At 45.5% G+C, this 12,296-nt stretch overlaps 1 protein-coding gene across 1 annotated transcript; it reads right to left on the bottom strand.

Moving 5' to 3' along the window:
- Positions 1-141: 141 nt before the first annotated feature.
- On the bottom strand, positions 142-7,184 carry TIMM22 (translocase of inner mitochondrial membrane 22). The gene is made up of 4 exons (XM_007076098.3): positions 6,588-7,184; positions 4,188-4,384; positions 2,342-2,414; positions 142-959 (listed from the first exon to the last, which is right to left on the bottom strand). Exons 1-4 carry the CDS (start codon positions 6,823-6,825, stop codon positions 883-885), a joined length of 585 nt encoding a protein of 194 aa, XP_007076160.1. The 5' UTR covers positions 6,826-7,184; the 3' UTR covers positions 142-882.
- Positions 7,185-12,296: the final 5,112 nt, after the last annotated feature.

The following is a 12,296-nucleotide window of genomic DNA, read 5'->3' as shown; positions in this document are numbered from 1 at the left end:
GGTTTTTAGAAGAGGCCAGGGCTTATTTGTGGAATTCCGATGCACCCTGGGCCATGGCTAGGCTGGGCTTCCTGGAGGGCAGGCCCTGGCTGAAGTAACAAACTCAGAAAACACTCCTCTGCAAGCCCTGAGAATCAAATGTACCCAGACGCTCAGGTGCTTTCTCAACCTCTGGGCTACCTGGCACCATTTTTGGGAATTGTGAAATTTGAAAATAAAAATAAACCACCTTTTATTTATTCATTCATTTTATGGTATGAACGGCCTTTATTATTTATAATGGGAAGTGGAAGAGGAGGGGACAAGACAACTCCGGCTCCAGGGGCAGAACCAAAGACTCACTCTGTCATTATCCCCCCCTCTGCCACCCCAAAACTAACCAACCTTTTAAACTGTAATATAATTTTTTTAAACAAAGACAACACTAAACATAATGACAAAATGGGAGAGAAGGTGTAAATTCGCCGTGCCCTGCCCTCGTGTGAGATGGATGACTGCCTGGAGCTCCGAACTTCCTGGTGTACGTCCAGTCGCCTCTGTTCCCAGCACCAAACAACCAGAGGGCCAGCTGTGGTCAGGACTGAGCTTTGGGGAGCTTAATTCCTACAAGTCATCACACTGACTCCTGATCTGCCCGAGAGAGAGAGGCTGCCATGGCACATCCCCCACTAGGCGTGGCTAGAACCCAGGAGCAGACAGTATGGCCACTCAGAGGCTGGGGGCAGAAAGCAGCCAGGTGGCTCCCTCACCACACCAACTACACGAGGGAAAACAAAGGTCTTCGGTCTCGGAAGCAAGTGCCTCGGAGTGGTACAGAAACTGCCCTCCACGGAACAGCTCTAATCTTGGGCTGGCACTGTCCTTCCCTGGAGGCAATAACTCTCACCGTAGGTAATAATCAATCGCAGCAGAGAAAGCAGCAAAACCTCCACAACCAATGACCCCGGCCTTTAAGCCCGCTGTAAAGCAAACAGAAATGGCGTTACGTGTAGTGACAAACACAGGCCGCATTCAGGAGTGTGCCTGCCCCATGAATGCAAGAAACTGTGGAAGCATTCGAAGTCATCCAACAAACCCATCAGATCCACAAGACTTCAACGAGCTGTGTATACAATCTACTCTAGTGTGCTTTATATAAGTGTGCATTTGGCTTTTCTCACTCCAAAGAATTACTATTTGCAGCTTCATGAAATAGCCCCTCACAGGCAGGAAACTGGTTAAGAGAACCAGCCCTTGGAAGCAAGTGAAAGCACACAGCCTGTTACCCTGATTTGTTTATGAAATAAATTCTTGGGAAGGTGATCAAAGCAGTCCCAGAGGGAGCCAGGCTTCTCAGAGTCCCTGACAAAGCGGAGCGATGGGAAGACCAGAGGAAAAGCTACTCTATAAATCACAAATGGCTGTCAGAGGAGCAAAAGCAGCTTTTAAGGACAGCAAATCATCCTGCCTCTCAGAGAATGAGAAAGCAGGCTATTTGGGTAAATCAGGGCACGGCAGAGGGGAGAGCGGCCCAGCAATGGACACTGTGCAGAGTCCGGACACTGACACCCCATATCACACTCTTGACGGGCACGCCAACAGGGAGAAGTGCAGGGGACTGGTTTCTTTGTTGTTTACGGCTGACAACCTAACATTTGGCTTTCCACGGGTAGGAGTCTAAGAATCTTCAACATGAAAAGACATGACTGTATAACTTACATACAATATTAAAACTGACAATTGTACAGTATTAACAAAAATGTCTTAGCTACTTGAAATGCACAGAGCTGCGAGTTCAGCACGGCCTGCCGTTTGGAATAAGTGGGCTCTCGGGAGCTGAGTGAGACCTAGCCATGCTTCCGTACTTATCCTGCAGAGCAACACATTCCAGGAATTACTGGGAGGAAGTTCTTCCCGTCTTTTCAATGTGAGCCCAGTTCCAAGATCTAGATCCTTCTGTGATTCTCAGCCATGGGTGATTTTGTCCCCTGGGGGAAATCTGGCAATGTCTAGAGACACTTTCAGTGGTCAACTAAGGGATGCTACTAGCATCTAGTGGGTAGAGACCAGGGTTACTGCTAAACATCCTACAATGCAAAGGACAGCCCTACTCTCCCTCCAGCAAAGATTTACATGTCCAAGATGTCAATAGTGCCAAAGATGAAAAATCGTGACCTAGACACTAGAAGTTTCCAAAATGAAGTTAATACAAAAGTAAATGTGATTTACTTCTCAGAGGGAAGAATATCAAGTGTCCACATATGCCTTGGGCTGTCCCTGAAACACTCATACATTTGGAAATGTTAACTACAGCATGTTGTCCGAAGCCACAAAGAAAACCATGTGAGAGTTGTTTACTAACCTCTGAAACCAATGGCTCCTCCAGTGATGCAGCCACTAATGACACTGTTCTTCCAATCTGATTTTCCCCGGTACTGTGGGTGGAGAAGTGCAGTTTAGAGCCAAAGAAACAAGCCAGACAAGATGATTAAGGGGGAAAAAACACAGCGTTTCTAGCTGGCCAAATTAGTCCCTCCCCAAAGGAAACCTAATCTTCTTTGCTTTCAAAAGTATAGTTCCTAATTTGAATGTGTTCTTGGATGCTTCCTGAAGGTGGTATCAGAGTGCAGATACCAAGCGTACAATTTGACAAGTAATCAAAATCTCTTTGGTTCTCCAATAAGTCCCATGGTTAAAATCATTAACCAACCTCTGGGGTGCCTGGGTGGCTCAATTGGTTAAGCACTGGACTCTTGATTTGGGGTCAGGTCATCATCTCACAGTTCGTGAGACTGAGCCCAGCATCTCAATCTTGGGATTCTCTCTCTCTATGCCTCCCTCTCTCACACTCTCTCTCTCTCAAAAATAAATTAATTAAAAAAACAACTTAGGAAAAAAAAAAAAAAAACAACTTAGGGGTGCCTGAGTGGCTCAGTTAAGTGTCTGACTTCGGCTCAGGTCATGATCTCACAGTTCATGAGTTTGAGCCCCGCATCAGACTCTGTGCTGACATCTGAGCCTGGAGGCTGAAGCCTGCTTCAGATTCTGTGTCTCCTCTCTCTGCTCCTCCCTGGCTCATGCTCTGTCTCTCATTCTCTCTGTCAAAAATAAATAAAAACATTATAAAAAAAATTTTTTTTAATTTAAAAAATAAAGTCATTAGGGGCACCTGGGTGGCTCAGTCGGCTAAGCTTCTGATTTTTGCTTGGGCCATGATCTCACAGCTCGTGGGTTTGAGCCCCACATCGGGCTCTGTGCTATCAGCATGGAGCCTGTTTCAGTTCCTGTCTCCCTCTCTCTCTCTCTGCTCCTCCCCAGCTTGTGCTTTCTCTCTGTCTCAAAAATAAATTAAAAAAAAAATTTTTTTTTTAAATAAAATCATTAACTAACCTTTTTTTTTTTATTAATTTATTTGGAAAGAGAGACAGTGCAAGTGGGGGAGGGGCAGAGAGGGAGACAGAGAATCCCAAGCAGGCTCCACACTACCAGCACAGAGCCCAGTGCAGAGCTCGATCCCATGAACTGTGAGATCATGACCTCAGTGGAAGCCAAGTCGGAAACTTAACCAACTGAGCCACCCAGGCCCCCCTAACCAACTTCTAACAGAGACATGAAAAGATGTTCAACATCATTCATCATCAGGGAAATGCAAATCAAAACTAAACAAGGTATCACCTCTCACCCATCAGAATGGCTAAAATCTACAACACAAGAAACCACAGGTACTAGTGAGGACATGGAGAAAGGGGAACCCCCTTGCACTGTTGGTGGGAATGCAAACTGGTGCAGACACTCTGGAAAAGGGTATGGAGTTTCCTCAGAAAGTTAAAAATAGAACTGTTAGGGTGCCTGGCTGGCTCAGTGTGAATATTGACCTCAGGGTCGTGAGTTTGAGCCCCATGTTGTATGGAATTGTTGAATCACTACATTGTACACCTGAAACTAATATTACGTTGTATGTTAACTAACTAGAATTTTAAAAACTTAAAAAAATAAAATCATTAACTTCTAGCTTATAAAAAGAAGTAAAAAATAACGCAAGCCCAAATCATAAATGCACGAGAAGTTTACATTATGGACTAATGGAAATTCAATTTAGCGAGTACCAGACATTTCTGATCTGCTTTCTAATTAACATTCAGAGCATTTCTCTTTAGAAGTCATAACATGGCACAGGCAAGGCTTTCTCAGAAGGCAGAGACACTTACAGATTCTACCAAGCACTCAGTGCAAGAAAACATGGCGCCCACAATGGCAAAATTTTTGGCGTAGGACATCCCTCTCTGCCCCATGTCTTTAAGAACTTCTTTCGCTGTCGGCGTACGATAAGGATCCTTAGGGTCAAAGCCCACATTGGTATCAATGCCGGCAGTGAATACCCCAAATGCACCTCCCAAGACAAATCCTAAAAACAAACAGAGATGAAGATTTCTTTGGCATGTTTTCTGGGTTACCGTAATGAGGTCCTACTCGAATAGCACATTTTGGATGGCCACCAGCGAAGAGGACGCTCCCTGCTGCCCCCTCACTCCACCTTGCCACTCAAGCTCTCCACTTACCTGGTTTCCACATCACACAAGCTAAGAACTACCTTGCTGACAGCTTCTTCTTGGCCTCCCTTTGGATCTCTTCCTCCTTTCATTGTCTAACATTCCTCAAGATTCAATCTTTAACCTTTCATTCTGTCTATACTCAGACATTCAGCTGTTAACTTTGCATACCACTCCCGTGACAATGGTGACATTCATAACTGTCACTGAGTACCATGTGCCAAGTACTCTGACACTTTATAGTCACAGCTTCATTTATTCTCCACAATAGTCCCATGAGGTACATACTATTATCCTCTCCATTCTGTAGCTGAAGCAACTGAGGCTCAGGGAATAACTTCCCTAAGGTCACAAAGCTGCCAAGTGGCAAATCCTACAGTGCTGTCCCCATCTCCCTGAGCCTTCCTGAGCCTGCTGGACATTTCCATATACATGTCCTCTCATCACATCAAGGTCAATGTTTAATGAAATCATGGGCATCTCCCGTCCAGACTTTCTTACTTATGGCTCCTTCTTTCCAGTCACTCTCACTTCAAACCTCAAGGGTATTTCTTTTCTTTTTTTAAAGTTTATTTATTTGAGAGAGAGAGTGCACGTAAGTGTGCAAGAGCAGGGGAGGGGCAGACAGAGTGGGAGAGAGAGAATCCCAAGCTGGCCCTGTGCTGTGAGCACAGAGCCCCACTTGGGGCTCGATCCCACAAACCGTGAGATCATGACCCAAGCCCAAACCAAGAGCCAGCTGCTTAACCTACTGAGCCACCCAGGCTCCCCCTCAAGGGCATTTCTGACTGCCTCTTTGCTTTCCTCTACAACCCTATGTTCACAATTACCATCCTAGTCTAGGGCCTTTATCACTTCCACCCTGGGGCACTACAAAGACATTCATCATTTCAACAAATATGCAAGTGATGTATTAGAGTCAGGCACAATGATGAACAAAGACCGAGGCCAGGCCTCACAGAGCTTCACTTTAGCCAATTCCCTATATGGTCTCCCGAAGCACCAGACTTTGCTTCACTACATTCAGTGCTGGGTCATCAAGTTCATCAATTACCGCCCTAATGCCTATAGGCAAAAGTTCATCAATTACCGCCCTAATGCCTATAGGCAAAAGGCCCAAATACTCAACCCCACTTGCAACTTGAAAGGACATTTCTCTTCCTCTTAGTCTACTCCCATTCTCTCAATCCTTTAAGATAACAGCTGCAATCTCACCTCCTCTTGTAGCCTTCCCCAAACCAAAAACAAAACAAAACCAAACAAAACCCCTCTCTTTGCTTTCAACTATACTTTACATCTGCAACTCTCGCCATATTTGTTTCTGGATTGTCTTTCATTCTCAATGAGATTTCAACTCCTCTGCAGATGTGGCCAACCTTTTTACAAGAGGCACACCATACATTCTCAAATCCGCAAAAGGTTTAAAAAAGAAAAAAACAAAAAACAAAAAAACAAAAAAAAAAAAAAAAAGGAAAAAAGAAAAGGGCCAACGCCAGACGTCTTTCCCCCTTGTTCACCGCCATCTAATCACATTGGCGTCAATGGCCTTTCCGTTTTTCAGACTTCAGACTGGTTCCTACCAGACCCTTTGCATTTGCTGTTCCCGTTTGTCTGCAGCACTCTTTTGCCAGGTCGTTCTCAACATTCTTGTTTCTCTATATATTAAAATGTTAGCTTCATGAAAACCAGGCTCTTGTCTTGTCTCCCCCTGTCCCTCCACTACCAAGCATGTGATAGTTGCTTATGACAATTTGTTGAAAGAATCCTTATTTAAAAGCGAATCAACGAATGAATGAACGAAGCCAACCATTTTATAACCAACCTCCAGGCCCCGGCCCGAACAATACCGATTCTCTGATCCAATTTCCAGAGGCGAAAACTAACCTCAGGGCTTAGAGTGGGTTTACTCGAGTTAATGGATCGAGACAGGGGTGTAGTCAAGGTCGATGTCCACAGGCTCCTCGCCTCCCAGGCGCGTGGTCTTCTTGGCAGAGGACCCCTCTGCCGTCCAAGCCCTCAGCCTCCCAATGCTCCCCCCGCCCCCCAATCTTGCCTCACCTCCCACGCAGGCCAGCGCTGCCTTGAAGGCGCAGCTTTCCATTGCCTTCTCGATCATCTTCTGTTCCTCACTCTTGGTGGGGCTCGGGATCCCACCCAGACTACTAGGCTCCAGAAGCCGGGGCTGACGCTTGTCGCCCACCAGGTATTGCAGAAGAAGGCTGTACTGTAGCGGGGCTTCGTCGGAACCCGCCGCCTCAGTCGCGGAGCCCCCCGCACTGGGGGCAGTCGCCGCCATGACTGCAGATGCTCAAGAAACCCGGGCGTTCTTCCCGCAGCAGATTCCGCAAGCTTCCCGTTGAGGGCCTGCGCGCCTAGCCACCGTGACGCAACGGCAGATTCGCCACGACCAGCAAGACCAAGAAGCTGCGGAAGTAAAGTCCGTTCGTGCGCCCCGGGCGGAAGAGATATGTTCCCCCAAAGCCTCTTGGGAATACTGAATCGGTCTCGTGCAGTATCCAGTGGCACTGACAAACAAGATTTAGAGTTCACAGAAAGCACCCTCTGCTTCGGGCCTGCTGCGCGGGGGGTACCGGGATTTGTAGGCCAGGCATTTCCCAGGAAGCTTTGCGCGGGCACTCGCCTGGCGGCCTCCTCTGGAACTCTTGACCGGGTGGGGAGCGGTAGCACGCCCGCGAGGCTGCAGAGCGCCGGAGTGACGGCAGGGGACGCACGCGCCTCGCCACTGCTTTTCGAGCCTAATCATTCCTTGAAGAAGGGGATTGTGAGAGGTAAATGATGGAAGGTGTTTTGTAAATAAGTGTGAAAGCGTGGTACAAATGTATGCAATATATGTTTTGTTTGACAGTTAAACCTTTGAGGAGAGAGAAGGGGCCCAACAAATGAGTGAACAAATGAGCTAAGCTAGCCAAGTATAAGAAAAATCGGAAGGATGGTAGGAGGTGGAGGCGAATGGCCAGATGGAGAGCTCAAGGCTGAGGCTGCTACTCCCTCCAGCCAGTTGTTGTCAGTGGAATTGGGGACGTAGGGCTAGCATTGCCATGGGAAGCCTGATTTATATTATGTTAAACCAATTAAAGTGTTTACCAGCTTGCAAACTCAGAATCTAAAGGTAAACTGTGAAATAGTACTATATATGAACCCAGAAAAACTTTTACAGTAGCTTTTATGGTACTAAAATAGATCCCATACTGTCGCACTGATCCAGCAGTGTATTATTTGAGTGTAATAGCTAAGAGAAACATCAATGCAAACAGAGGTGGTGAGCGTTGCCAGGCGACATAGGCAGAGATGCTTCTTTGGTACCCAGAGTGCTCTGTGCAGCCAAGCACAGCGTATGATTTGCCCTGCTTCTGTCCCCACCAGGCCGCTAAATGAGCTGCTCTGAAGGTCCCGCGTGGATTCCCAGTTGTTGAATCTAATTCAGACCTCATTTTACTAGACTTCTCAACATTTGACACTGTTGACTCGTCCCTCATTTTTTTTTTTTTTTACAATTTATTTTTATTTATTTTGAGAGAGATAGAGAGCAACCAGGGGAGGGACAGAGAAAGAGGGAGACAGAATCTATGTGGGGCTCGAACTCACGAACAGTGAGATCATGACCTGAGCCAAAATCAAGAGTCAGAGGCTTAACCAACTGAGCCACCCAGTGCCCTTCCCTCCTTTTAAAAAAAAAAATTTTTTTTTAATTATTTACTTATTTTGAGAGAGAGACAGAACATGAGCAGGGGAGGGGCAGAGAGAGAGGAAGAGAGAGAGAATCCCAAGCAGACAGGCTCTGTGCACTGTCAGTGTGGAGCCTGACTAGGGCCTTGAATTCACAAACTGTGAGATCATGACCTGAGCTGAAATCAAGAGTCAGATGCTTAACCAACTGAGCCACCCAGGCACCCCCTTTTTTTAAAAAAAAGTTTTTGTTAATGTTTATTTATTTTTGAGAGAGGGAGAGAGAGAGCATGAGTGGGGGAGGAGCAGACAGAGGAGGGGTCAGAGGATCTGAAGTGGGCTCTGTCAGCACAGAGCCAGATGTGGGGCTCGAACCCATGAACCGATCGTGACCTAAGCCAAAGTCCAAGGCTTAACTGACTGGGCCACCCAGGCGCCCCTCCTCCCTCCTTTTCGGAGATTTCTCCGTATTTTTGGTGAGCACCTCTCTCTCCTAGTTTTGCTGCAGCCTCTCCAGTTGCTCAGTCTTCTTTGCAGGCACCTCTGCCTGACCTTTTCTTGTTGGTCCTCCAGGGCTTCATCCTTTATTCTCTTCTCATGCAACTCACTCCACCGGAGCAACTCATCCTTGTGGCTTCTACTGCCATCTCTAATGCATTAATGGCTCCCAAATCCTCATCTCCAACTTAGACCTTTCTTACAAGCACAAGAACCAGACGTTTCCCATAGGCACCTCTAACTCAACACACCCTGCTAGCCACCCTTTCCTTCCAGATGAGTGAGGGGCCCAGGGCTCTGATTCATGCTGAGGTTGTAAGAGCCACAGATGGATTTGAGAGAAGTTGGGACAGCCCCACCCCCACCCCAGCCACAGGCAAGTCCCAGGCAAGGCAGCCTTGGAAAGCAAGGGATGGTTTAAATAATTAACCCATGGGGCTAATTAGAGAGCAATAATCAATCCCCAGATGAAGGTATGCATTAGAGTTCCGGTGAGATCCAGGTCAGCACGTGGAGAAATTTCATGTGGCCAAGGCACATGAAGGAGGGAGCCTTTTACAGAACATCCTTGGCCTGGATCATAGATGGGGAGAGAACAGTTACAGACACTGATCTGGTATCTCTCTCTACCCACCCATCTCCTTCCATAGGTGGAATGGGTTTCACCTGATGGAAAACTTGAACCTCTTCAAGTATATTCTGAAAGTGAGAAGTGGTTTCCCATGTCTGTTTCCCTGGGCTGAACCTTTGCCGGTAGTCTAGGGACTTTATCTGGCCCTGGCATCATGGGGAGTCCAGCAGCCTCATATGACAGGTTGGTTCCCCACTCCAAGATGTCTGTTCTGGCCACAAGGATAGGGGGAGCATCTCAGTGGGTCAGAGAGAACAGGAGGCAGTTAAAAATGAACCCATCATGGGAAGTGTTGTAGGGAGAGTCAGAACACTCTGAGTGTCTGAGTATCTGACTCATCACTTGAAAGGACTCTGGATGAATGGGAGGAGGGTCTGGTCATATCATACCCCAGGTGGCCAGGAGACCCCAGCTCGCCTGTAGTTCTCTCAGCGTGCCGCAGGAGCCCAAGAGTCAAAGAAATAGCACAAGTGGGATAGAATAAGGAGGTCCTAGTGGAAAGTGCGTTGTGTCCTATGTGGATTTGAACTGTATATGAATTTGGTAACGGTGAGTAATCTGAATAGTCCTGTTGCTGGCAGGAGGTATGGCCACATAGATATTCTGAATAGCCAACTGATTCACTGTAGATAGTGGGTACTAGACAAGTGTCTTTCTTTTTAAAGGGCCTTGGCCCATGACCTCCAAAGCCAAAGGATCTCTAGGAGCTGAGGATGGAAATATGGTGTCTGAGAAACTCATGGAAGAAGAAGATATTAATAAGAAGTGACTGGGTTGCCTGAGTGGCTCATTCGGTTAAGCATCCGACTCTTGATTTCTGCTCAGGTCATGATCTCACGGTTCATGAGTTCAAGCCCCACATTGGGCCCTGTGCTGACAGCTCAGAGCCTGGAGCCTGCTTTGGATTCTGTATCTCTGTCTCTCTCTGCCCTTCTCCTGATCACACTCTGTCTCTCTCTATCAAAAATAAATAAAAATTAAAAAAATTTAAAGACCTAGAAGTCTGCTGGTAAACTGCTTGTGATTATGGATGACTTTGTTCTTTGCTTCTTGTGTTATTCAGTTTCCTTTTATGCATGTTAACTTTCAAAAAATAAAAAATTTTAAAACCTAAAAAAAATTAAAGAGAATCCATTCAAGTTACAAGAAAGCAAAGGATCAAAAGGACAAAGTGGTTTTTTTTTTAATGTTTATTTTTGAGAGAGAGAGACAGGCAGAACGTGAGCAGGGGAGGAGCAGAGAGAGAGGGAGACACAGAATCTGAAGCAGCCTCCAAGCTGTCAGCACAGAGCCCAATGCGGGACTTGAACTCATGAACCAGGAAATCATGACCTGACCCAAGGTCAAATGCTTAACCAACTAAGCCACCAAAGCACCCGAAAGCATAAGGTGTTTTTTTCTTGTAAAGTTCATACACTTTTCTCCAAATCCTAAGATATTTTGCTACCTTGTTACTTGATATTTAACATATATAGTAATACCTTTCAATATCTCAAATAAAGTTGTGATTGAAAATCATTTATATTAAAAATGGTTTCTATCTAATCATGTGGGTTTTCAAAAGCACATTATCAAATCACTCCACTTCTTGGAAGCAGTGGTCAAGCCATGTCCTGTGAGGAACCTCCCTCTGTCCACTCCTCTAAGAGAGGCAGGATAAATTCTCTACCGTTTGGACTTTTGAAGCAAAAAGAATAACATAAACATTTCTAGAGGAGGGCTGAAAAATCAGTGTAGCTAATTTGATTGTGAATAATAATCACTGCTTTATTACTAATGGCATAAAGTTTAGACTTCTGAAAAACTTTCTTTGGTGATCCTTATCTCTTGAGGTTCTAAAACTTTGAGATAACAGGGGCACCTGGGTGGCTCAGTCAGTTAAACACCTGACTTTTGATTTCCACTCAGGTCATGATCTCACAGTTCCTGGGATTGAATTCCGAGCCGGGCTTTGCCCTGACAGGGCAAAGCCTGCTTGGAATTCTCTCTGTCTGCCCCTCCGCTGCTCGCTCTCTCTCTCAAAATAAATAAATAAACATTAAAAAAAATAAGACTCTCTTTCCAGGTTGAACTCTCTTTTCTGCATTAGATAGGTGACTTCACTTGGTGGACAACCCCCCCCACCACCCCGGTTCCAGGCTCACACCCTCAAAGTTCCCACTGATCCTCTATTTAAAATTTGGTAAATTGCTCATCATAGATTGTTTTCTTCATAATTTTGGTTTTTAAAACATTGCATTAAAATATTATTTATCTTGGGGCACCTGGCTGGCTCAGTTGGTAGAGCATGTGACGCTTGATCTCGAGGTGGTAAATTCGAGCCCCATGTTAGGGATACAGATTGCTTAAATAAATGAATAAGTAAAAAATAAATAAACAAATTTATTTGTTTAATAAATAAAATAAAATAGTATTTCTCTTGATTATTGAGTTTTTTTGACATCCTCTTAAAGTTTGGTCTTACTCTTTACCCTTGCCCCAGCCATGGATTTCCGGAAGAGTCTGTTACCAGCAGTGGGGTGCCGGGGCCACCTCCAGCTTGTTCATAAGAACTGATTATTGAATTTTTGGGATTTCTTTTAACTGGTTATTAAGCATGGCCATAGTTCTTATTTATTTATTTATTTATTTATTTATTTATTTAGAGAGAGAGAGAGAGAGAGAGAGAGAGAACGAGCAGGGGAGGAGCAGAGAGAGAGGGAGAGAGAGAGAATCCCCAGCAGCCTCTGCGCTGTTAGCGCAGAGCCCGATGCAGGGGCTCAAGCTAACAAACCATGAGATCATGACCTGAGCCGAAATCAAAGAGTCAGACACTTAACTGGCCGAGCCACTCAGGACCACTAAGCATGGCCATTATTTTAAATTATATACACTTACCATTAAATCCTACTAAAAATAAAGGCAATATATACTCAGAACTCCTCACTTCCTGAATATTTTACTCCACTTTC

The sequence above is a fragment of the Panthera tigris genome, chromosome E1 (assembly GCF_018350195.1).
Source record: "Panthera tigris isolate Pti1 chromosome E1, P.tigris_Pti1_mat1.1, whole genome shotgun sequence".
In the NCBI taxonomy this organism is placed as follows: domain Eukaryota; kingdom Metazoa; phylum Chordata; class Mammalia; order Carnivora; family Felidae; genus Panthera; species Panthera tigris.
This window is presented reverse-complemented; position numbering and strand designations above follow the sequence as displayed.